General features: G+C 39.6%; 2 protein-coding genes and 1 pseudogene across 3 annotated transcripts; 2 read left to right on the forward strand and 1 right to left on the reverse strand.

The window, feature by feature from the left end:
• Positions 1-8,681: 8,681 nt before the first annotated feature.
• On the forward strand, positions 8,682-10,519 carry LOC122402586 (annotated as a pseudogene).
• A 188-nt stretch (positions 10,520-10,707) lies between these two features.
• Positions 10,708-12,493, reverse strand: LOC122402532 (UPF0598 protein CG30010-like). Its single transcript, XM_043405398.1, is given in 6 exon segments — positions 10,708-10,860; positions 10,863-11,013; positions 11,086-11,306; positions 11,377-11,425; positions 11,521-11,723; positions 12,257-12,493. Coding segments are annotated over 5 exon segments (657 nt in total). The 5' UTR covers positions 11,671-11,723; positions 12,257-12,493; the 3' UTR covers positions 10,708-10,774.
• A 419-nt stretch (positions 12,494-12,912) lies between these two features.
• LOC122402533 (katanin p80 WD40 repeat-containing subunit B1-like) lies at positions 12,913-27,266 on the forward strand. 2 transcript variants are annotated; one of them, XM_043405399.1, is made up of 15 exons: positions 12,913-12,971; positions 13,260-13,390; positions 13,713-14,057; positions 14,139-14,329; positions 14,427-14,577; positions 14,791-14,954; positions 15,039-15,160; positions 15,354-15,407; positions 15,731-16,271; positions 16,443-16,746; positions 16,823-17,002; positions 17,337-17,413; positions 17,588-17,662; positions 22,972-23,091; positions 23,739-27,266. In XM_043405399.1, the coding sequence occupies exons 1-15, from the start codon at positions 12,938-12,940 to the stop codon at positions 23,869-23,871; spliced, it is 2,622 nt and encodes an 873-aa protein (XP_043261334.1). In that variant the 5' UTR covers positions 12,913-12,937; the 3' UTR covers positions 23,872-27,266. The 2 variants fall into 2 exon arrangements, with proteins under 2 accessions (XP_043261334.1, XP_043261335.1); XM_043405400.1 differs by lacking the exon at positions 15,354-15,407.
• The last annotated feature ends 301 nt before the right edge of the window (positions 27,267-27,567 follow it).

Here is a 27,567-nt window from a genome sequence, read left to right on the forward strand (position 1 = left end):
ATTCGACGCGCCTTTAGAAAATAAACTAAGTATCTGAAAGAAGTGCCTTCCTTTCTCTCTACCTTCCCCAGCTTGATCGCCCACGTTGAAAAACGTACGATTCGTTGTTTATTACAATACGCTGGTCCGTTTGAATGTCGCTCCTAATTTGCCTATCGATTATACATATTTCTGGGGCTACGTTCGCGTGGTCACGCAACAATACATTACATAAACATCTAGAAAGTAGGTAAGCGGGCCCCTTAGAGTCAGGAAGACGCCGCCCGAACAAAGTTTATGACTTTATGACTCCCGGCCTTTCTCGACCTGAGTTTTACCCTTGCAGGACACCGATAATTTTTGGAAGTGAGGACAGAATTAAAAATGATTTTATAAGACGAGCCCCTGCCCGTTCGCCGAAATTTGGCACGCAGATGTGAAAGAAAAAGTTAAGCTATTTACTATCCTTGCCTGGCCCAACTGTAGTATGGAAAGTTTGAATACAATCCCAGGCCCTCGTAACTCTCTGCGTTTAGGTGTCGCTTAAAACCTTCCAGCTGTGCTGTTCGCTACGAACTCGCATGCTTACAATAAATCTCCCCGTTACAATGGAATTCGAATTTCGCTCTCACATCAAACCTTGATACCCCTATGTCTTAGAGCTAACTTCACATAATACACAGATTCATACCAGCGGAGGTCGCAACATCTCCCTTCATATACAAAAGATGTTTCCAATGGAAACAACTTTTCAAAAAGAAAACAATACATCAATACTAACTTAAGTACGCAAAATTGAATGAATAAGTACTTTACAATAGACGATTATAACTATACCCCCTCTTCCCGCGCTAGCCCGCGGTAAACGAGCTACTCGGTCCACCCATTGTCACACAGGAAGCGCGAGTTGAAGAATAATAGTTATATCATAACATTTTACAGTAATAAGATATAGTTATTCTATTACTATATAGGTAATATTAAATCAATTATAGTACAACGCATAGCTGACATCCAGGAGTTATCAAACGCCCTAACCAAACTTATCTAAATATTCTTATCCAATATAGTTCATATAAAAGTACAGCAATATATCTAATACTTATGGTTAAACTATTTACACTGGATCTAGCCTTATACAGGCTAACTTAAGTTTATTCGCGTGAACTATTTTAGTCTTATTTTTCCCTATAGCTATTTCAATAGTGAGATCGTTAAATATTTCAACTACTTTATATGGTCCTAGCCAACTAGAATCAAACTTAGATGTCTTAGGTTCTCTAAGTAAATACACATCGTCACCTACAATAAATTTACGGGGATTTGCATTTTTATCATACCTTATTTTACTCCTTTCTTTTGCCTGTTCTAGGTTAATCGCTGCTGTAGCCTGAGTAGTCGTGATCCGAGTAAACAAATCATCTAGATGTTCAACGAAAGTTCGCGGTATTTCTTGGCGACTAAATTCTGATGGTATGATGGCTTTTGTACCGAAAATAAGCTCATGAGGGGAGAAACCTGTAGCTTCATGCACGGAAGTATTATATGAGAATATTCCAAAGCGTATCCAATCGTCCCAATCAGTTTTTCCACAATAATGCTTTAAATAATCTATAAAAACGCGATGTGCTCGTTCAAGAGAGCCCAACGATTGAGGGTGAAATGCCGTTGATGTAATTCTCTGTATTTTGAATATTTTGCAAAAGTTACTCATTATTTCACTAACAAAATTACTTCCCTGATCAGTTTGAATAACACGAGGGCAACCGAACCTACTTATAAACTGTTCTGCAAGAGCAACTGCAACAGTAATGGAGTCCATAGTTGATATAGGAATAGCATCAGAATGCTTCGTCAAATTATCCTGCAGAGTCAACAGATACCGATTTCCCCTTTTAGTCACAGGTAACGGTCCCACAATGTCCATTTGTACTTTCTCGAAAGCTCTCTGAGGGGTATCTGTTATGCGCATTGGCTGTTTAGTTTTAACAGAAAGAATTTTATTTCTTTGGCAGTTGGAACAAGAGCGGACAAAAGTTGAGATATCTTTCCCCATTTTTGTCCAATAGAAATCCTCCCTTATCCTTTTGAATAACTTAGTCACACCCTGATGGCCACCCACTACAGACTCATGATATTCCCGAATAATCGAAAGTCTTCTTGATAAAGGGGGAGAAATGATTTCACCAGTGCAAACCGTAATATTGTATTGTGAACTATTAAATGTCTGCTTTAAAAGATATTCAAGAGAATTCCATTCAATAGGCTCAATGTTATTGTTACTTTTAGATAAACTGATGGACATCACACCTAATGTTTCCATGAGATTTTTTAGGGATGATATTGAAGACGCGAGATGTCTAAAATTTTGTTGTTCAGCAGATTTCACCTTGGAAAATAAGTGGAAAATATGTTGGCTTCCACCGGGGAAAACCATTGCCTCACCCACGTGAACATTGTACGATTGTACCTGACCAATGGAAAACCTTCCTTGTGTTAACAAATCATTACTGATTTGTGAAGAAACTTGACAATCAGTAGAAAAAAAATGAAGAAGATTGTCTTTCCGCATATAAAGATGGTCCTTGCAATAAATGATACTTGGAAATGAAGAAGGAGGGGATGCTTGTACGGGTGGAATGAAATTTGTCAAGAGAACTTTGAACCTATCATGGGTATGAGAGTCATTTTCATATACTTTTTCTACGGAGGATCGTGTCCGTTCTTTACCTGATTCTGTCATTCCTGAAGCACCAGACTCGCCCACACTCCGCCACAACCTCATCCGGGATAAACTGGTCTGCGCACAGCCAGTGCCACGAAATGAGTCGGGAATAAGAAGGTGCCGAGTCTCCGCTTTCGACACGAAACGGGGGCTCTTGTTGCCAATTTCTGGCAGAGCACTTTTACCCTGAGATACAGAGACAGCCCCTAACGGTGCCTGTGGCGGGGTGCCTTCAAAGTCGGCCTTTCCGATGTCCGACAGACTCCCGAGTCGAAACATGTCCTCCGTACCTCTGCGGAGCGATCCTCCACTCATTACGTTAGTATTTAAGTCTTTAGAGGATTTTCCTCCCTGGAGAGATGCTTCTATGGAAGGAAATGTCTCTTCCTCATCTGCCGTATGATACTCGTCACTATCATTTGAGTCCGAACCCGAATGATTTGTTTCGTTATCAGTCTCATTACACCCACTACTAAGTTCACTATCCACAAGAAAAACTCCCGCAACTAAACGTTCATTTTCGTCTCCCATAGAACCGTCAACGTCAATGTCCCCGACCTCCTTAGAGATTGCAATTGGCAAATCGTCGGCGCCTACGACAACCCTTTGCAAACGCCTTGGAGGGGAGGCGTCCGTACTTTCAGTCTCGGTATGAATTGTCAAGCACTTAGATGGAAAAGGAAAGATATTTTGAGAATCGACAAGAACAGGATTTCGGGATAATGCATCTGCATTGGAATTGATTTTCCCAGGTTTATAGACCATCTCATAATCGTATTCGTTTAATCTAATACGCCATCTCATGATACGGGAAGTGGGATTTTTTACATTGTGCAGCCAAATCAGCGGTCGATGGTCAGTGACTAAAATAAATTTGTGGCCATACAAATACGGTCGAAAATGTTCATTGCAAATAAAATCGCTAATAATTCTTTTTCAATGGTGGAATAATTATTTTCAGCGTCATTAAGGGTCCGAGATGCATACGCGATTGGGAGATCTTTTCCGATCTGACCCTGACTCAATACAGCTCCGACTGCATAATTAGAAGCATCAGTTGTTACGAGGAATGGCTGTTGAAAGTTGGGAAATTGGAGCAACGGCTCCGAACAAATGATATCACGTAAACTCTCGAAAGCGAATTTGACATCTTTACCCCAGATAAAAGGTACTTCTGCCTTCAACAATCGTGTCAGAGGTTTAGCAATTTTTGCCATATGAGGGATAAAACGTCGATAATAACCAACTAACCCCAGAAACTGTTTAACATTCTTCCTGGTTTTTGGAATAGGAAATGACTTAACAGCCGTGATCTTCCCGGGGTCTGGTTTCACTCCTTTGGCAGAGATAACGTGACCCAAATAGGCAACTTCTCGTCGCAAGAATCGACATTTCTCGGGTTGTAACGTTAAACCGGCATTCTGCAACCGAGCCAAGAGAATTCTCAATTTACGAGTATGCTCTTCCAAAGAATCAGCATATATGACGATGTCGTCCATATATACAAAAAGCTCGACTCCTTGTAAACCAACCAAAACCAAATCCATGCACCTCTGAAACGTGGCTGGAGCATTTTTAAGCCCGAAGGGCATATTATTAAATTCATAATGCCCATTAACAGTTGAGAAAGCGGTCTTGGATTTAGAATCCGGATGTATGGGGACCTGATGGAAACCAGAGGCAAGATCGAGGGTACTAAAATACTTGGCGGCCCCCAATTGATCCAAGATATCCAAAATATTAGGGAGAGGATACGCATCATTGATAGTCTTCTCATTTAACTTACGGTAATCTATCACCATGCGCCAGCGAGGCTTACCATCAGGGCCAGGTTTTTTAGGTACAACCCAAACAGGCGAATTATAAGGAGAAGCAGATGGCTGAATTATCCTATTTTCAAGCAGTGAGTCTATCTGTTTTTGTATTTCCTCTTTGTGAACTAGTGGAAACCGATACTGTTTCGTATTTATAGGTATTTCATCCGTAGTCACTATTTTATGTTTGATTGTACTAGTGGAATTTAATTTATCCGAAGGCAGATAAAATTGATACGGAAATTCATTCACGATTTTTAAAATACTAGCCTGTTCAGAATCGCTCAAACCCTGCATATCGAGAAGCTTCGCCAATTGAACGAGCCTAGTAGCATCGGCTTTGGACCGACCCTTATTTGGATTTCCCGTCCGAGCCGAACGCGGCGAAGGAGGAATTTCAATAAACTCTTCTAATTCAACGGGGGGTATTGAAAGAGTCACACTATCGTGAGTAGTATTAATAGCGAATATCCTAACAAATCCATTCTCTTGCGAGACCAGTACTTCACCTACGTAAACACCCGGCTGTGTATCTAACTTCCTTATATAACCCTCTTGTCTTTCAATATTTCTAACAGGGACGGTTAGGAGAGTTTTCATGCGAGGTGGTAAACTAACTGAAACCCCTGTATGAAGAGGCAATTCCTGCCCCCCAACCCGAAGACTATTAGCCACAACGTCCTTGAATGTTAATATCGCTTGTTGCTGCTCCAAAAATGGAATACCCAAAATTCCTATTCCCGAGATCGGAAACTCATCGTTGACGATCTGGAATTTAACGCCAATACCGAAAATTTCGATGATCACCTCACCGAGAGTGCTAAGACCTCCTTTATCGATACCAACTATATTATAACTAACGACAGTATCCACCAACAAGCCAGAAATAATGCCTTTACGTTTTATTAGATTAAGTTGGGAGCCAGTATCAATGAGAAAATTGCCAATTCCCTTATGGAATGAATTATGCGATAACCCTAAAATAGGCAATCGACCAACACCTTTCACGTCGAAGTGGAAGCATGTTCGTTTAACTGGGGACGCGCAATTAGGGGTTCGCTCCGTTTCGCGTTTCCCCGCGGAGCCCCCTTTAAGTTTAAATGTTGCGGCTTGGGTATAACAGTTTCACGTTGCATCCCAGTATTTTTGTAATTTCCCTTTTTAAAACAACGCGACTCGGTATGCCCTGTCTTTCTACAAAATTTACATCTTAACCTTTCAGGAGCCGATGGATTATGAAAATTCCTTTTTTGTTGAGGACAATTGTAACGGTAATGGCCTTCCTGATCACAATTATAACATTTAATATTGCTGATACTAGCGGTAGCAACCCGAACATTTGACGATGAAAATTGCTTTACGGGGTCTGCCATTTCTTGTTCCAATCTACTCGCGATACTAACTATATCATCAAATGTTTTATCCGGTTCATTCGAAATAAAAAGTCTCAAATTTTGATTCTGAAGACCACGTTTAAAGTTTGTGACGGCTGACTGATTTAATAAAGCCGCGGCTCCTATTAGCTGTTCGGAGTTAAATTTTTCTTTAGCTGCTTCTAACCCTCGGCTCAAAATTTCACGGCCCCGAGCCCCATAAAACTCTACCGACTCGTATATCCCTTGTTGCAAACCCCTCAGTTCGCCGTGAATCTGATCAACGTCGAAAGACCGAGCATACACTTTCTTTAACAGGCCAATGATCTCGCTTACTGTTGTTGGTTCTGGACGATTTGAAATTAAAATATCCGCAGGACCTTCGATCTTATTGCGAATTATAGTTAATAAATTTCCACGGTCGGAAGGTTTAACTCGGGAATCGATAAGTTGGCACTGTTTAGTGAATTTAAGTAGAGAACCAGGTTTCCCGTCAAAGCGCGGAATCAGGTCGGAGGCTAATTTTAACGATAGATATGAAATTTCAGATGATTCAACTGACGGCAGGCTAACAGCGTTGATTACCTCAGGGCGATAAAATTCATTATCTAAACTCGGCGAATCAAGCCTTGGGGTACTCGCGTGCACCGGCAAAAGATTTGAAATGTCCGGTTGTACCATACAATCATTGGCCGGTTCTCTAAGAGTTTCAGCGGATACATCCCGGACATCAAATTCTCGGGATATATTTAAACTAATTAACCGATTCCAACGTCTCCTCATTGCCTTACGACTACGTAACATGTTGTTGATATAAAATTACGATTTAAATAAACTAATTAACTATCAACTTTGCTTTAAACCTAATCGAAAGCATATAAACTTATAATATACGTCTTACGTGAACTATTGATTGCCTTTTCGTCTCGCACGTTGATTTCAGATAATTTCACCGTTGCAGCTCCTCGTTGTACTTGGGATACTCCAAAAGATCGTTTCCGCTCCGTTGTCGAGAGATGATGTGTGTCAGATTCCGATCGAATTGTACATGTGGTTCCAGGGAGTTCTCACACGGCCACTGAAAAACCACCCACCTCTGGCATTCGCCCCTTTGCTCACGGGGAAACCGTGAAAAACCCGTGAGAGAGAGAATGTACCTTTCGCACTAATTTAACACACAAATGATCCACTCGCGAGCCGGCAAGTTAATTGAATAAATTGTCTTTCAATTTCTTTTTCAAATCCCACCGCTGTCACCAAATTTTGTTGCGTCCCGAGATCGTGGTTTAGGGAAAAAGGACGGTGGGTTGGTGCCCGTGGAGCGCTGAACCGCTCTGCTCGGCGAGGCGCGCAAAAATCAAACGACTATGTAAGTTCGAAAAATGGTTGGTAAGATTTATTCGTCGTCGTCTCGACTTTTAGATACAATTTTGTTGACTTCCGAATCGATCTGCTCCTCCGCGGAAATCTTCTCGTCGTCCTCGATGTTCATCCCTTCTCCGGAATATTCCTCGATCCTCCCTCTGGATTGTCCTGGTCCAATCGGGGTTCGTGCCTTGCTCCCTCCATCCGGATCGTCATAGATCGATGATCCACCCCCAAGCCGCGTGGAGGTGGAGGTTACGCGGCCATGTTGGAGCGGGCGCGCGTGAGAGAGAGCGTGGGAGTCGAGAGAGAAAACGAGGCTAGCGGCCTAAGCAACCCTTAAGAAAATTTATGACCCTTGTGAAGTAAACGAAACTCGAAGCGAAGTGTCGCGAGGCCCTGCTGTGTGTCAAGACCATTGAAACTCTTAACGGAAATAGCTAATTCGGCACGGTCCGAAATAACTAAACAATAAACTAAAGGAATGATGGAAACTTGAATTCGACACAGCCTTTAGAAAAGAAACTAAGTATCTAAGAAATGCCTTCCTTTCTCTCTACCTTCCCCCAGCTTGATCGCCCACGTTGAAAAGCGTACGATTTCGTTGTTTATTACAATACGCTAGTTGGTTTGAATGTCGCTCCTAATTTGCCTATCGATTATACATATTTCTGGGGCTACGTTCGCGTGGTCACGCAACAATACATTACATAAACATCTAGAAAGTAGGTAAGCGGGCCCCTTAGAGTCAGGAAGACGCCGCCCGAACAAAGTTTATGACTTTATGACTCCCGGCCTTTCTCGACCTGAGTTTTACCCTTGCAGGACACCGATAATTTTTGGAAGTGAGGACAGAATTAAAAATGATTTTATAAGACGAGCCCCTGCCCGTTCGCCGAAATTTGGCACGCAGATGTGAAAGAAAAAGTTAAGCTATTTACTATCCTTGCCTGGCCCAACTGTAGTATGGAAAGTTTGAATACAATCCCAGGCCCTCGTAACTCTCTGCGTTTAGGTGTCGCTTAAAACCTTCCAGCTGTGCTGTTCGCTACGAACTCGCATGCTTACAATAAATCTCCCCGTTACAATGGAATTCGAATTTCGCTCTCACATCAAACCTTGATATCCCTATGTCTTAGAGCTAACTTCACATAATACACAGATTCATACCAGCGGAGGTCGCAACAGTATGGTGAGTCCCAATAGCTTGGTGTTGTGTTCATGAGTGATAATGGTGATGGAAACGAAACGTTGTCAATTGAAATTTGAATTTTCAGTGTTCAAGAACGATATATTAGAAGTTTTAATCTAATCGTTTGAACGTAGATAATCATTTTTTATGTTGGACACGATAAACGATTATTATCGATATTTTTTTCGTTTCATCTGCTCATTCGAATATATTTATAACCTTTCCAAACGTGGGCCTGCCATACATTCGATTCGCATCGATGATTCAAAAAGATATACCACTTTCGTCAGACATGATTGACCAAACGGAAGATGATGATATGTTATACGCGGGTGACATGGAAGAAGTGATAGATACGAATGAGTCCGAGAACTTTGAAGATGAAGTCTCAAGCGACGAAGAGCCTCTGAAGATGCAATCTGTGTATTCACCGGCCACAAACCAGGTTAAAAAAAATCTCTATGTTGCACTATCACTAAGATTGTAAATGATTTTACTTTTACTTTAAAACTGTAGGTTCCATCTTTTGCGGATCACTGACTAGAAGTAAAAAATTGGCTGTTACTGGAGGTGTAGGAAATGTAGCTTATGTTTGGGATACATCATCTGGAGAAATTATTTTTAAAGCTAGGAAACTATCAGATAGTATAGTCTTCTGTGAATTTAGTCCAAATGAAATGTACTTAGCTATTGGCGATATGAGTGGTATTGTTTATGTTTGTACAGTACCTGACAATGAAACAATCCTCAGCTATAATATAGGTGATCTGACGGTTGGTTTTTTCTAATTTTTGTAATTGCATTTTGCATTGTTTTGATTGACAGTAACTGAAAAATTATTTGTTATTACAGTGGTTAAAGTGGCATCCTACTTCAAGCAATTTATTTTGTAGGAATACTGATGGAGAATTATATAGGTTCAAAGTACCTACTGAATATCACAATTTTACCAATGGTTACAAATATGGAATTGAAGTTGGAGCAATATTTCCAGATGGTATTTGTTTTTAAATTATTCTTATGCTAGATTACTCCTTTCGAAATGTTTTTTATTGCAATTTGTAGCCAATCAAAAACTGATCTACTCTTGTTCAAAACATTCTTTTGAGACATTACCCATTTAAAAATATGTCAATGTATGCGTTATTTTGACTCAAAATTATGCTTTTTTTTTACAAAAATTCGTGTTTTAATCGAATGCAAATTTTCAGGTAACGTGTTGCATTAGGTTATGCAGACGGAATGATTAAAGTAATAGATTTGCAAACGCTGTCCGAAATATCAAGTTCTTCTTCACTAGGCCATTCTTCTACCATAACTGATATCGATTGTCACCCAAATAATAATCTAATCATTTCGTCGGACGTAGATGGGAAGACTATACTTAGCATGGCAAACACTGGCACGGTAATGTAAATTTGTATCTTTGTATTTACTATAAGAATTGAAATAATATATTAACCTTTTTAGATTATTTCTGTTCTGCAAAACCTGTATAATTTCGAGCAAAGTAATATTACGAATGTCAATAATGATGGTGAAAATGTTGATAATGATGACAGGAATAACAACTGGGTAGAAGCGGTTGCCTTCTGTAAAAATCCCGCGTTCCAAGTTGCCGCAACTGGTACAGTTTAATGGAGAAATCTTTATCTGGGATATCCCAAAACAGGTAATACTACTTTTCTTAATCGATTGTAACCTTATTCAGCATACTGATTTCTTCTGAAATTACTTAGGTACTTAGGTGTAAAATAGATCAAGCACACGGTACATCCAAATTGGTGTGGAAAGGAAACACACACATCCTGTTTTCAGCAGGACTGGATGGTATTCTCAGGTGTTTCGATGCAAGAAGTGGTCAATGTTTGCGATCATTCACAGGACACACAGCAGACATTTATGATTTATTTATATCCGAGTAAGTTGAAGTAACGAATTATTTTATTTTTATGATAGAATTTGAACGAAATGCGATGGAATATTAAATGTTTTTCAGAGATGAAAAAGTATATTGACGACTTCCGATGATGGTACAGCAAGAATCTTTGATATTTCATCTCTACCTTAATGTAGTTTATTACTTTGAGAAAATTATAAAGTCTTTGTTATTATCTAAAATATATGTACATTTTATGAAAGTTGTTCATACATATATATATATATAGGAATCGAGAAATTACTGGCCAAAACCATTCTACTAACCTTGCCATCGCCGTATCGTTACTATTCCTATGTTACGATTCCTTTTCTGTGGGTATGAGGATTTCCGATCCCACATATATTTCATCTTTTATTTCAATTGAAGTTGAAGTTCATTTATTTTTTAGCTGGTGACCTGCAATATTTTATTCTTGCACCATTCTGCATCAAGAGTGTATCTTTTATTTTTCCACAGAAAATGAGTCGGACCATGTTCTTCACCTTTCTCAAACTGAATAATGAACTAAATTCAATTGCAATTTTTGATCTCACTAGACCGATTCCTCCTGCTTTTTCTGGTGCAGGATGATATACTCTTCCTGACTGAACACTCATGTACAATCTTTCTGGTTGAAACGGCACCTATAATTAATTTATTATTAAAAATCAACCCGATTGCAAAATTGTTTAGAAGCTTATTGAAACCGGATATACCATTAGCATTTCTTCTGCATGGGCATAACCAAACCAATCCTCCTCTTTGCCTGTTTCGCTATTCTCTTTCCTAATTACTTTCGTGAACACTATCGGCAAATCATCGCATCTGACAAAATTTCTCTCCAGACCGCAAAGAGAAACATACGGAAAGTCGTGGATATATCGTCCTGTGACATTTTTCTTCAAGTGCTTGAAAAAGAATGCCAAAAATTTTTTATCTAAAACCAGATATCTAGTATAACGTACAAATCATAACATTTAACAAATTTCTTCAATGTCGATGCAAACCTTTGAAGCACGACGTAAAGTTTTTCATGCGAGCATCATCCAGAAATAACTACAGCACACGAAGCAGAAAAATTATAATACACGTATTTTTGATGCTACTTCTGTATGTTTGCAATCTCGTGTCTAATAAGAATTAAATTATACCATGCCTTGATGATCGATGTAATAAAAGTATTCTCGAATTCGAGGTTCTGGCGACTGTCCCTGCACATACTTCGCGCAATGCCTTTTAAGTATCTCGGAATAAATCGATCTTTTAGCTACGATCGCGAGTACACGCGAACGTAAAAACATTTTACAACTCCGAATAGATTCAATCGATGTAATTAAAATATTACGAGTGACCTCTGTAAAAGAGCAAAATTTCAAATTGTTTCGGAACAATTATTTTGTACGACAAATAGTTCATGACTATTCGGTAGATTAAATTTTAATTACCATCGGAATTGTCGAACTTTTTTGTTTTGAAATATTTGAGTATTAGACTATTTGTTTATGTTAACGTGAATTTTGTTCATAGTTAGTATTTGTATGTATAGATTATTGATCATTTCCTAAAAATCATCGATTTCACACACCACAACCTTAGTGCGTGTGCGTGAGTCAGCGTGACTAGAATCAGCTGATGGCAAGATGTGATATTTAAATACATCATCGGTATCTTCATTATTTACATAGAGCAAATATATGAATAATAACTTCATATATTCAATATTCGAATAATGATAACTGAATATTCAAATGTTTAAATAATGACATTCGAATACTCAAATATTTGAAAAGCCCCCAGCTGTATTTGTAGTTCGTTCAATATCATAACCTCACTTTTAACTGACTATCGTACGGTCGAATGATCGAATAGTAATATTTGAATACTCACATGTTTAAATAACGATACTCGAATAATTATACTCGAATACTCAAACATTAGAGTCGTTTCAGTTCTACTTATAGCTTGTTCAAAACTCATAACCTCACTTTTAACTGTTTACCGTATGACGCAAACTCTTCTTATATCATAAGAATGCTTATATCGTAACAATGCGGCTTAGCCCAATGAGATAATTAACGACTTGCAATATTCTTTCCCAATAACGGTTTATCGCGCGTTTATATACTCGACGGTCGCCCGTCTTTACATCAACATACTATCGACATTTGTTACGGTCGATTTCAATTGATCGAAGAGCTGGTGACATCTGGCGCGATCGATTGGAACGTAATCTCGATAGAAACAGAAACTTCGATATTTTTCAACGTCACGTTGGTTCGCGCTACCCACGGACAGGCAGATTCAAGAAATGAGATACGACGAAGAGGTGGAACGAACGGTTTCTGAAAACAGACAGAAATTTCAAGGAAAAGGATTGCATTCAGGACCAGACCGCGGCGAGATGCTGCCGCCCCGTTGAACGATCGTCACCGCTCGGAGATAATAACACGAAGTAAAAATGTTACCCGCAAGCTCGAGCAAAAAAAAATTGTGCATCTGCAAACTGAAATCTCGTATTGTTGTCGTTGCCAATAAGTCGTGCACAACGCGGTCCTGTGTTCCCGGAATATGGCTTCGTCCACGAAGAGGTCATGGAAACTCCGTAAGTGTTTGTCCTGTTCGCGTGAAACGTGCACTTTGTTCAATTCGTCGGTGCACGATGTACGCGTCCAACGAATTACCGTTCTGGCGCTCTTTTCTCCCGTTACGGGTAAACAATTTATGTTTACACATCAGTCGGACGGGATTCACCGACGAATTGTTCGATGCGTTTTCCTATTATGGTCATAACCTTCGACGAATGGGAAATGCACTGTCGCCGCGAATGTCATTGAAAGCTGACATCTTTGTTCAGGTCATTCTGTGCATAAGAATATTTTTTTCTGTACAGAGGATTTTGTTGCCCATACGTCCAACGTCAATTGCTTGGCATTAGGTCACAAGTCTGGACGCGTTTTGGTCACTGGTGGCGACGACAAGAAAGTGAATCTATGGGCAGTTGGGAAGCAGAATTGTATCATGGTATTTTTGTTTATTCCGTAAAATCATTTGTTTAAACATTGAATCATAATTGATGTAGATGTAGGATTTGTATCTCATAAATGGGAAAAATTAAATATTAATTTATCCTAATTTTGTTCATAATCATAACCATTGAACACTTTTGTATAGTCAGTAGTACATATTGTAGTGACTATAGTGACTGGACATTCCAAAGTAGGAGTATTGCTTTATAGTTCTCTTGAAACCAATTTAATAAGATTGCTATATTTATATTGTAAATTATACATCTGTGATCATATTCCATTTGTTACTGGTCCAAAATTAGTTATATTATTTTTAGAGTTTGAGCGGTCACACTACACCAATAGAATGTGTAAAATTTGGACAAACAGAAGATCTAGTATGCGCTGGTTCGCAGACGGGTGCATTGAAAATTTGGGATTTGGAGCATGCCAAATTGGCACGCACGTTAACAGGACACAAAGCAGGCATACGTTGCATGGATTTTCATCCTTACGGGGAGCTGTTGGCATCTGGTAGCTTAGACACTGCGATCAAACTGTGGGATATTAGGAGGAAAGGTTGTATCTTCACTTACAAAGGGCACAATAGGATGGTGAATAGTTTAAAATTTAGTCCGGATGGCCAGTGGATAGCCAGCGCGGGAGAAGAAGGAATGGTCAAGGTATCAATTAGTGTAATACGCGTAATTTTACGTAATACGCGTTAGCGATAATGGTTTACAAATATTTTATTTTTTAATTAGTTGTGGGATTTAAGAGCTGGTAGACAACTTAGAGAATTCTCGGAACACAGAGGACCGGCAACAACCGTAGAATTTCATCCGCATGAATTCTTATTAGCAAGTGGCAGCGCGGATAGAACGGTTCACTTTTGGGACTTGGAATCGTTTCAACTTGTATCATCTACAGACCAGACTCATTCGTCTGCAATTCGGTACGTATTAATGTAGGCTCGATTAAACTGGTTCAGGATTCTGGCGTCACTTTCGTCCTCGACGAAATGTCTAGAAAATGTTTTATTTTCTGGTTAGGTGCCTCTATTTTAGTCAAGGCGGGGAATGTCTTTTTGCTGGTTGCCACGATGTGTTAAAAGTGTACGGCTGGGAACCAGGTCGAACGTTAGATTCAGTACCAACGGGCTGGGTGAAGGTACAGGATATAGCTGTTGCTCAGAACCAGCTGGTAAGACAATATTTACTGATAACAATTGATACGCGTGTAAGAAAACATTCACATTCGTTCACCCAAATATCACAATCTCTCGTGTACCCAAATATTACAAACTTTTGCCTAAGTATTCAAGTACTACAAACAAACTCGAACCACACCCAACCCGTATTTTTTGGTACCCGAGATTTCGGGTATGTATAAAACCTATTTCTATAACCGTTTCAGATTGGTGCAAGTTTCCACACTGCCAACGTTGTCCTATATGTATGCGATTTACAAAAAATCGCTCCATTGGGTGGGGTGTCGACATCCGGTTCTCCGTTCAGTCACGGAAATTCGTTAAGAAAAAGTTTTTCCAGGGATAGGCCACCCGAGTTAAAAAAACATACGTAAGTTGAAATAGTTGTTTCGTGTTCAAATAATTGAGTGGCATGTGGTTGTAGAATAATATTTACTACTTATTCTACTTATAGACTAGACGTACGGACAATAGAAGAGGCAGACAAGTCTGGAACTGACCCAGAAGACGAAGCAACGTACGCAGATATACCCAATGTCACCGAATATCACGACGTCTTTCAACCAAATAGGTCATGTAAGTATATCCGTATCTTACTGCTGGTTCTTTCTTGCAATATTCGGTTGTATATTCTAACTTACTTAAACTTTATTTTACTCTAACTCTCGACTATCCTACCGTCGCAAGCCTGAAAATAAAAATGCATCTGAAAGATGGATGTTGCGCCGTACAGTTTGTGAATGAGCATGCTATGCACGGTATGTTTCAGTGTCTCGCACTCCACCTCCAGAACCTGAGGCTTTCCAGGAGCCTCAAGATGTAGGTGAGTTCCATGCAAACAAACTTCCCATCTTTTTCCTCCTTTTATACGAACGTTGCATGAATGTCGACTTACAAACTTCCGCACAGAACTGGCCACTTTTGACATTACGTTATTTGAAATACTATATAAGGTAGTATCTTGTTTCGCAGTTATTTCATCGTATAAACGATACTTGTCAATATATATAATAATTATGTAAAACATTTATTGTTTCAAATAGTTACCTTTCATTTCCGTTTAAATAAAAATTGTCCATGTTTGCTTCTGCATGTAATTTACGCAGTGTTCGTTCATACATTATTCCGCTCGCGTTCGTTTTCCAGATCCTACGCAACCACAGATATTACAAACTCTTTCTACCTCAATGTCAAATCTAAGTACGGTGGAGCCAGAGGAAGTTCCACCTATATCATCACCGTCATCTCCACCTCCACCAGCGCCGACGTTATCATTAACAAAGCCAGTATCAGTGCGCGTTCAGCCAATCAAGTCATCGCCGCCCGTTCAAAGAAACACAGTCACATCGACGAGTCAGACCAAAAATCTTCAAACGAACAATGGCCTTGGCAGAGCGTCGAAGAACCTCGCCTCTATACCACCCCTTAGACAGAGTATTACTCCTCTTCCTGGGAAAAAGATAAGTATTACCAGTGACGTAGGAACACTTCCACAACCCTTAGGCCCGCAGAGGTCGAATTCCACGTTGACACCGCGTGTGGCACCAATGGCTGCCGTTCTTCCAGTGATGGACGATGGAAAACTAAAGAATAGAGCACCTAGCCCGGATTCTCCCAAGCATTACTTAAAGAGACAGAGTAGTTGTAGAGACGGAGAACAGGGTTACGAAAGCGATTATCCGGTACAGTAAGTATGCAGGATGTTTCATACAAGTACAGTGAGTTCTCGAGTTGATGAACCGATGGAATAAATATTAAATGTTTCTGTTTGAATCAAACTCAAGTCGAGAACTTGGTGTATCGCAAGATTACATAAGCTTTCTATCGTGGATATCATTGAATTTCAACGTTGTTGCAGAATTAATAGTATAAGGCACAGCCCCTCCGATCCGGCGTTAAATAGGCCGAATTCTGCGCAATCTAGGTCGACCTCGCTGAATAGGAACTTTGCTACCTCAACGTCGCTGTCCGCGCGCAACGCTTCCACCACCACAACGACGTTCGCGACGAAGAAATCGAATAAAGCTCAAGTGCCCCCGAATCCTAAGATAGACGTTCGAGCCCCCCAGTTGAGGCCGAACGTTGACAACACGGAGAAAGAGGAATTTGTTCCCATCAGTGCTGATAAACCTTATGGCCTGGACGTCGAAACTTTCCTACCCGTGAGCATCGCGAATCATTGTACTACGTATAAGTTTCCTGTCCAAAATCAACTGAAATCAATATTTTTCCCGACAGAATCATTTCGCGAGATCGACCGCGTTCGGCTATCCACAAATGGGAGTTTTCAACGAAATGTCAGAGGCCGAAGTGCTTAATAGCATGATGCGTGGTCACGAATCGATGATGGCTGTACTCACGAACCGTCATCGTTCCTTGCAAATCATTTACTCTCGGTTGCACCACAAGGATCTTAAGGTACACCATTGTTTCGCCATATCGGAGTTTGGCAAATGTGATCGGACTAGTGATTTATGATTATAATTGCTGATTATGATTAACGAGCATGACGTCAGATAGAACGGTGAGGAATTACCCCCCAGACGGTGAATCGCCTTAACGAACGAACGGCAAGATTTGGGGTTCATTTTGAACCAAATCTGAATTTTATTATTTATTTTTAATAAATTCGACTGTATTGTTTTGATAACAAGTGATTATTTAATCAGTTATGTAATTTCCATTGGTATTTATTACTTCCTCCCACTATTCAAATATGTAGGTAAAATTTAAGGATAATATTAAATTTCAGGCTGCTGTGGAATCCGCAGTGGCGATGAACGATCTTTCGGTTATCGTGGATTTGTTGGGCATATTGACCCTAAAACCGTGAGTAATAAGATTTCGTAAAACTAATAAACAATTATCCAACAAGAATGTAATTCCAAGCATTTTGTTCTTTAGTATTGAAATTTTTAATCAATTTATTTTGTATGCTACGAACGACATTTTTGTCGAATAATTATTTTACACCATTTCGAGTTATTTCTCGATTATTTTCAGAACACTGTGGAACCTGGATCTGTGCAACTCTCTACTAGGTCCAATAGGGGATCTCCTTCAAAGTAAATACGAAATGTAAGTACAAACGACTTATCTTTTACCAGCGCAGAGTTGCTACAATAATTCCTACTGATATACTTCAGCATTGGCTCTAGTCTTTACAGCTAGTCAGATATTTCAACGGTTCTAATTTGTTGCATTAAAAATTAAACACCTTCGTTAAACTGGGGATTGAAAAACTGACATAAATGTCTAGAAAGTAACGTAGCATTGATTGGCAGTTAGTTCATTTAAATTTTATAGAAATTCCGCAGGAATGTCTGCAGCAACTCAACAGTTTGTGTACAAAACTTCTAAAGAATTTCTATCTCAAGGAATTATTTTTCAATGTCGAAATTAAATATTGCTACATTGATTCAATCAGATCCTCGACATTTTTTCAAATAATAACGTAACAAATAGAAATATTCAACAGTTCAATATAAAATATTTGTTATTTCGTAGTATGTATTCTTAATGTCAATGACATCATTAAAAAGCTCAACAAAAGTTGTGTAATAAACTTAGATATCGTCGGTAGACTAAATAATTCGACGCTCGATGCTCTGCCCGAATCTAAACTGTCAAAGGGTTAACGCGAAACGTTGATTGTTATTAATTTAATAGAAAATGCAGAACTTTACACGATCATTAATATTCATGATCGAGTGTCGAACAACAGCGAGAAGGAAATAAAGAAGGATTTGTCCATAACTGTCTGCGAAGAGCGTCAACATATGCGTGAAACGCGTGGCCCTTCGAGCTTGTTCGCGTGAACAATGCGACTCGCGACAGCGAGGATTCGAAGCTCGAATTTGCATCTGGCACTGTCTTCCATTGTCTCGGCTAATTTTGCGAACCCTCTTTCCGCATCGGTCTTTTCGCCTCATATTTCCCTGTTCGTCGAATTAGCCATTCCCATACCGGTGCGTAGTAAACCACGCCAAGTACGCAACCCCACTTGAGATACCCTGTTTGGACTCGTGCCCGCCATTCGAGAACTTAGTCCCCCCTCTCCCCTTCTTCAACAAAAAGGGTATCTCGATTTTCTCTAATTCACGGACCGTGTTGCGTTTCACATTGAAAGGAAGGTAACGTTAAACGACAATATACGCGCGAATGGACATCGTGGTATATGTATAAACCTCACCCTGACGGTTTCTCTTTCATTCGAACAAATTTCTCTCGACACATTTTTGTACATTAACGAGTACGTAAGATAAAGACCCTGTATATTTGAAGATGAATCAGGCAAAGGAGACGCGGTGTAACCGTATCGCGTTAAATCTAACCTAAATATGTTTGCACACTGATACTAATGGAAGTATATTTTACAAGATAATTATTTTGATGCATCGTGCGAGCATTTGCCGATCTAAAATTCCAAGTAACAACGAAACGAACAGTACTCGTGAGCGATGGTTGGAACTGTGTAATTAATCGGTGCTCAGTTACAAGCTGTTGCTGTTGCTGTTGCGCTGTCGAGCTGAGAAACGAGCATTTCCTTTCACGCAATGGTTAGTTATTCGTTCCTTCCTGTTATAACGAACACGCGTATATGTAAATTCTAGTTCGTCTCATTCTTATATGTTGGTTAGATCGATCAAATTTAACATTATTTCTACCGTGATTTTATGCATACCTATTTCGACCTAGATTCCGAACAATTGTTAACGTGAATCATATTATTAAGGAAAAATTACTAAATAATATAATAGCCGAGGTCAAGAAGAATCCAATGATTTATGACAATCTGTCAATGATGTATGGAAAATCTATCGTGTTTATCAGATCTCTTGACTGTTGCTCGATTGAATTAAAACGGTTTCGTATTAATTTAACGATAGATCGATGTAATAATAGCACATCCGTTTATGATCAGAGACCACTAGTCCGTTAAATTGCCGTTCCGTTCGTTGCGCATCTACATACTTATTGCGACGATTAAACGTCTGTTCGCCATTCCTTTTTTTATCGTCTCGTATCACTGCTATTATTAGAACACGAATACAATGCTAAAAATAGAGTTCCAAAGATAAGTGTGCACATTTTGATCGATCATCGGTCAGATTGAAATTGAAATACATCGGTGGCTACGGACAATGGAAATCTTATATTTCTAATAGACTATACGCAACTCCTGTCGCGACAAGTCTCTTCAAGCGAAGCGGGACACGCCATACAGGGTGTTCGCCACCCCTGGGAAAAATTTTAATGGAGGAATCGAAAGGACAAAATAAAACGAAAATCAAGAATACCAATTTGTTGATTGAGGCTTCGTTAAAAAGTTATTAACAATTAAATTCAAAAATTTCAAATCGTTCTGGAAAAATTATTTTCGGTTGCGGGAGTCAATTACAATCATTTTTGGTGAATAGACATACCCACGAAATCTTGCGCATTTTCGAGAAAAAAATTCATTACGGGCGGAACTTTAAACGTTAATAACTTTTTAACAAAGCCTCCAACAATAAATTGGTATTCTTATTTTCGTTTTATTTTGGCCTCTAGAATCCGCCATTAAAATTTTTCCCGAACACTGTATAATTGACAGAACTGATCAACGACAAACGTTCAGATCCTTTTATCTTCGACACGATCAGTTCGCGATTCGCCGTCGAATATTCCGCGCCCATATTCGTCACGATTCCGCACTGATTACGGTACTTGGATGTCACGGTTCGACAGCCGCCGAAAGGGTGAATCCTGCCATCAAATTGCCCAGCTAAATATACACATCTCGGTGGCGTAATGCAGTGCAGTTTGCATATAGTTGCTTGCAGTTTTCACGGCTCATTCGTCACGGGCTTTCGTCCTGGTCGAAGGTGGAGGCTCGTGAGAAGAAAAAAAAGGACTACCAGCGAACCGATGAATATATTTCGATCGTCGCGTGCCACGTTTTCGAGGGGTCGTTACGCCCCGTACGATCGTTTCTCGATTCATCGATCTCTCTCTCCCCTTCCCCCTCTCCTTCCCCCTCCCCCAAATACATATATGATCGAACGTTCGTCCCTCAAAATTCCATAAGAGGGAACAAACAAATTTTTATTTAACATGTTGACTGCCATGGTGGTCACTGGTGACGGACATTTTGAACCTACTGTCTTTAAAACACTTATGTTAAACGAACGTTAACAATTGTAAATTTTTTAACAAGTAGGCACTTCATTTAACTATTGAATATTTCTATTTGTTACGTTATAGTTTGAAGAAATGTCAATATTCATCGATCTAAAGGCGGCAGCCACTTACAGTCAGTCACGAAAATCTTCGTACACCCCCTAAAATAGTAATTTTAAAGAAAATAAGCAATAATTTCGTATAATATTATATTCATTTATTATTCTGTATGATATTTAATTAAATTACATAAAAATTTATTGTTTTTTTTTTAAGAATATTTTATACAATGAGGAAAAAACGAAATATGTATGTCACAAAATTGTTCGTACACTAAAATACGAAGGTAGTAAATTTAATAAATCTAGTAAATTTTTGAAACATAATACCTGGGCTTCCACGATAATGTTTTGTTTACGTTCTCATGACGTCGTGATTCAGTTGAAAGATGTCTAACAATCATTTAGCAACAATGAGTGCTTCTAGGAGAGAAACAAGCGTTGAAATGCGGGAATTAATTGTTAAATTGTATAAGGAGAAAAAATCTCTACGTGAAATTGCTAACATTGTGGATAGAAAACATTCTACTATCCAATACATAATAAAAAAATTCAAAATAACTGGTAAATATAATAATAAAACACGTAGCGGTCGTCCTAAAATGTTTCGATCTGTATTGCAAATTATTTATATGCGACATGTGTCGCGGTTGAAACCCTTAGTCAGTGATATCAACCGTTTTAAGAGAATTGAATTCGCAGAAAAACATGAAAACGAGAATATACAAATTTGGGAAAAAGTATTATTCACTGACGAATGTAAGTATAATATTTTTGGAGCGGATGGAAGAAACAAAATATGGAGAAAAAGCGACACGGCATTTGATTTGCAAAACCAAATCCAACTGTAAAGTATGATGGCGGATTCGTTATGGTTTAGGGCTCAATGGTAACGTCGGGAGTTGAGAGATTAGTATTTATAGATTCTGTTATGGATCGATGGGTATATTTAGATATACTTAAAGCCCATTTAAAAAATGATGCGGCAAAATTGGGACTGGAAAACAACTGGATTTTCTAACAAGACCAAAATCCTAAGCATACAGCTCGTGTTATTCAGGAATGGATACTGTAGAATGTCCCGAAACAACTTTTTTCACCATCTCAATCACCAAATTTGAATGCTATAGAGCACGTATGGGATTATTTGGAACGCAAAATTAGGAAGCATAAGATAACAAATAAAGCTTTAAAACTGCATTGGAAGAGGAATGGACAAAAATTCCGTCTGATTTTACAACTAAATTAGTCCATTCTATGCCAAGAAGATTAAAAGCAGTTTTAAAGGCAAAAGGAGGATCGACAAAATATTAATGTAACAAAAATTTATTAGATTTGCTAGATTTACTCTAACTTCATATTTTAGTGTACGAACACTTTTGTGACATACATATTTCGTTTTTTTTCTTATTGCATAAAATATTCTTAAAAAATAATACATTTTTATATAGGTTAATTAATAATATTGTACATATTAATAAATAAACATAATATTATATGAAATTGTTGATTATTTTCTTTAAAACGACCGTTTTAGGGGGTGTACGAAGACTTTCGTGACTGACTGTATAACACCATAATAAAACATTATTTTACGTTTCGTACGAAGCATCGACGTTAAAACGTTACATTTACACGATAGAAGTTCGTCGATGGACGATACCCGGCATCGAATGTTCACGGGACGTTTAAAGACGAGCGCTTGGACGTGACGCGGAACATTTACAAGGCGGGCTCGTGTCATTCGTCACGCCGATTCTAACGGGAGCTCGCGCAAACCCTTTATCGCCATCCGAAAGCGAGCGTGTCTAATCGCGCCGCCAAGCCTTTCGTGCCTTTCGTTATTTATTGGCGTCGTTATGGGCTAATAACACGTTTTGGAACAAACTAGGCGTGACGCGCACCGGTGGGCGGCACGAGCGACGCGGATCGCCCTCTGCGCCTTCTCATCGGTTTCTTTATGTTATCTTTCTCATTTTTTCATTGGAAAATTTATTTCGTTTATTTTTTTTTCTCATTTTAATGAAAACAATACTTGCATACCTTTAGAAATATAATTCCGATTAAATACTTGGGTGCAATTAAAAATATAGTTGCCCAATTATTTACTTCACGCTTCTGACAAGATAGAGGGACTAAATCGATGGTTCTTTATGGTTGTTTCAGGTACATAACGGTGGGTGCCACGGCGTTGAGACTGATCATGCGGAATTTCGCATCGGTGATAAAGTCGAACGTGGAAGCTCCTCTCCACACTATTGGCGTGGACGTGTCGCGAGAGGAACGGTAAGTTCAAGTCAAAGTCGAATTGTAAGAATGTAAATACATATTATCCAAATTACGTCGCGTTCGATATTCGACACCGGATCGTATTACGCTACGCGGAGACTGAGCTTGGCCCCCGGTCCCTCTTCGTCTTTCGCTTTCTATCTCTTTCTGTCATAGAGAGATGTCTTGAAGGCTAGGTACATTACTGACTGAACAGTGCTTGGGCAAGGGGAGTAGGTCTTCGCGCCGCCTAATTCCCGCCAGAAAACCCCGCTCTGATGTCACGCTACATAGTATGTAGTAGGATCTCCATATCCACGAGAGATACGTTTTTGTTCTATTCGTGGTTAATACACTGAGCTTATGGCTACGCCAATGTCGTCCAATATGGTTCTATCCTACTCTGTCTTGATACGTCCCGTTCGCGTACTTCGTCACGGGGTGGAATTGTAGTTGTGATCGTCTCAGCCAATAATGACAATGCGTGTGAGGCAGGCGTCGCTGTCACGCTACGGCCAATCAGCGTGCCTGGTCTTCGAGTTATCTCTCTATGGCACGTTCGTGCCGTGCAGCAAAACGCCAAGAACATTGTCCACTTTCGATAAATATGCCTGTTGGGTCCCGAGCAACGCGGGAACACTGTATTTTCCATTTTGTATTACCAGATACCACAAGTGCCTCTCCTGTTACGAGAAACTGTCGACGATCAGAGGCATCCTGATGAAGAAGCAGTCGACGCCAGGAAAGTTGGGCGCCTCGTTTCGCGAGCTTACGGTGCTGGTGCGAAGTCTAGTGTGACCACGGCTGAGCCAACACGCGAACTCTGCCGCCAGACTCGTCGTTACCTGACAAAGAATCGGTAAAGACCATGGGAGAAGTCGATGGACGTCGGTCGTACAGGACTGCAGAGAGGACAGCTGCGCCTTCGAGTTGTTGCGTCCCGAAGAACGATGGCTCGACAGAACAGCCCGTCGGGAATTGGTTCTTCCTTCTCCCATCGACTCTTTCCGGTTCCTCGTTTCCAGTCGTCGACGCACTTGGAGAGACGCGAACAGCGGGAAACGTTGAGCCTCCGCGACACGACGTATTAAATTTGTGAACGCCACGAAACGGGACCGTAGTAGACGATTACGAACTATTCGGACAATGTCGTATGGGATAACCACCCCAGATTTCAGGGAAACGGGACGCGGACCGTCGCGAAGAACAGTTTCGTCGGTCGTGTTCAACGGGCCAGAATTTTATAGGCTTCTTCTGTCGAGTGTATCGCGATAAGAATTATTGTAAAGTATTATATTATATAATATATTGCGCTATATTATATACATACAGAACGATTCTCGTAACTTGTCCGATTATCTTTTCTTTTCACGCGTTGCATGGTTCGAAATCAACGAGTTATGACAACTTGATCTTGAAGCGACCTAGGTCAAGGTCGTTTGAGGGTCGAAACGCCAAAACCATAGGTTTGAATATGAAACCATTGAAAGTGACCTTGAGATGAAACAATAACAAAAATGATAAAGATGGACAAGTACGATTCGCCTTTAAACGTGCGTCAGGAATGTTGTACATTGTCGTGTGGGAGATTTTGTAAAAACGCGATGCACCTCGTTTCGTTTAACGGAGGATCGAGATCGACGACACTGTTCTTGTGTTCTGTATTCGCAAGGAACGTAATATAACCCGGCGTTTCAACGGCCATCTTGCCAGTTCGAGACATTTACGAGCCCGAGCAAAACTCTGGATGATCGATCGCGTTAGCGACGAATGATTAAACGCCGACAAACGAGTTTAATTAAGGAGTTAGGTAGTAACACGTTTTTTAGAGTAACGAGAAGAGATGATGAAATAACAAAGTGTATTTTTGCAAGAGCCATTTGCGTCCGTTCACTAATAAAACAAAGAAAGGTATTCCGATCGTGAGTATGTGTTGAAACCCCCTAAGCAGCATGAATGAAAACGAGACGATGTTTCAGAATAGAGGTTCGAGAGGAATGAAATTGTCCAACGACAAGGGAGACGAGAATGTTTCTTCGTTAACGTTTGCTTCTTGGTCAGCGAAGGGTCCGAAGCCTTCCTGACATTTCTACTCATGATCCTGAATTTTCGCTTGGATTTTTTCACGATTTTGTAATCAGTATTTTTGGTGACGCGAAGAAAATTGTGACGATCGAGAGAAGGAAAGGACTCGAAAGTCTCTCGTTGATCTTTGTGGAATGGGTTCGAATTTTTCACGTTTGAGAGCGGAACGAATCGATCGTTCCACGGAGGCACGCTTCCCTCGTCCCCTCGTCCCATTCTCGTCTCTTTTTCGTTCGTTCACGCAACGCCGGCGTAACTTTTCCCCATTCCGTTCCGTTTTCCGTCTGTTCACACCGAGTGAACGCGTCACGAGGGATTTCTTAGCCGATAACAGGCTACGGGTGCCCGACAAATTTTAACAATCGTACCGACGAAACAAAACGATGGAGAAGCTGCGATAGAGCAACCTTGCGTGAATAAATAAATAAACACAAGGCCTAAAAGGGTGTCGTGAAATGTATGTATTGTCAGAGTCAAGCAAAAAATTCTGATAAATGTGGGTCCAAAAACATTCTATTCGCAAGGTACGCTCGCTTTCAACGATAATATTCTAAAGCAAGCGAGTCAGGGATATAAAAATTAATGAAATTTCACTTACAATGAACAATTAAAAATCAACCGTAAGTGTTACTCACTACGAAACAATACAAATGATATAACGCCACCTTAAAAGCAAAATGTTCAAGAACCTACATTTACCAGGACTTTTTCATTTTAGACGCAGAATCTGCATTTAAATCCGCCTTGTACACGTTGTTATTGTTCGACCCTAAAAAAGAGCAATTTTCGACGAGAAGTTTTTTTAAGCTAAAATTAACCGTTGATGGGCCAATTGCGAGATCAGTGTCCCTATTTCCCCACAAAAGATATTTTTACGAATCACGTACAATAATGAAAATTTGCGAACTCCGTCGGTATGGTGCGTTTTTTACAAAGAGATTTTCCGATTTTTGTTTTTCACGTTGTATCGATACTCTGCGATCCTTTCGACATCCCTGTTCCAGTGACAATTTTATGGGATCAGAGAAGCAACGATCGAGGGTGAAAATATTTATTATATCGAAATAACGTTATCGAATCAAGCGTCGGTGATTTTTATCAAACGTCGGGAGCGTTGTGTTTAAGGTTAAGGATACGAATCCATCGTCGCGGATGCATTTAATGCATTTAGTCGCGAATGATTCTATTTCGAACGTTCGACTTGCAAAGTAGTCTATTTTATCGTGTTTTCCAAGTGTGGAATCAGTATTCCGATCGATGAAATTCGAGCACCGCCACCGAAAGCCAAATTCTCAGCGATTTTTGTATTCTTGGCGAAGGTTGTAATAATTGGTATTTGGAATTTATTTTTAACAATTGATTCGATGTTAGAAGGAACTTGGAGACGCCAGGTGGCGCCCGTGTCGCCTCGAAAAATTATGCGATACCTTTCGTCCTTACTCTCAAATTTTATTAACAATCTGTTTTTATACCATGTGATCAAGTAAATTATACCTTTACATCTGAATGACGGATATTTTTTTGTAGCTCCAAGAATCCTCTTTGGGTCTCTCTGACCCCGAATCACAAATAGAGTTGACTGCAATTGATCTAAACGTTTCGAGTGTTTTCTTTTTTTTTCAGAAATAAGACAACGAAAACCCTAAATTTGTTATTTCTGAAGCAGTTAGACTGTTTTCGGGTATTTGTGTCCTTCTTCGATCCCGCAGAATTCTCGATGGAACAAAAACGACAAAGGAGATACCCGGATCGCTCAAAACTCAATTACGCAATATTAATCCTGTTTTAATTAAACGACAAACTGAATAAAAGAAGAGTGAGAGAGCACGAGGAGAGAGACTCGTCGGTTCCGTCCAACATATTTTTGTAAGGGAGAGAAAATGCGAGAGGGAGAGTGAGTGTGCGTATTATTCCTTCCGATCATCTGCTTTCGGATGCGTCCGTAACGCGTCAGTTGCAAAGAACGAACACACGCTGGCGAAATTGTTGTCCATTCTTTTACAACTCGTAATTAGTCGTACTTTAAAAATTTTTTCGTTCTATAGATATAGGCATCAGAGTTGGGTATCATTTATTTTAATGGGAGATTCTAGAGCCCAAAATAAGACGAAAATCAAGGATATCAATTTCATGACTGAGGCTTTGTTAAAAAGTTATTAACAATTAAATTCAAAAATTTCAAGTCGTTCTAAAAAAATTATTTTCGGTTTCGGGGATCAATTACAATCATTTTTGGTGAATACACATACCTCTGAAATCCTATCCACTTTCGAGCAAAAAAATCGGGTAGATGTTGAAATTTTTCAAATCGTTCTAAAAAAATTATTTTCAGTTGTGGGGATCAATTACAATCATTTTTGGTCATTACACATAGCCTCGAGACCCTACCCACATTCTAGAAAAAAATTC

The sequence above is a fragment of the Colletes gigas genome, unplaced genomic scaffold, assembly GCF_013123115.1.
Source record: "Colletes gigas isolate AHSC1104 unplaced genomic scaffold, ASM1312311v1 Colletes_gigas_Sc00037, whole genome shotgun sequence".
NCBI classification, from domain to species: Eukaryota; Metazoa; Arthropoda; class Insecta; order Hymenoptera; family Colletidae; genus Colletes; species Colletes gigas.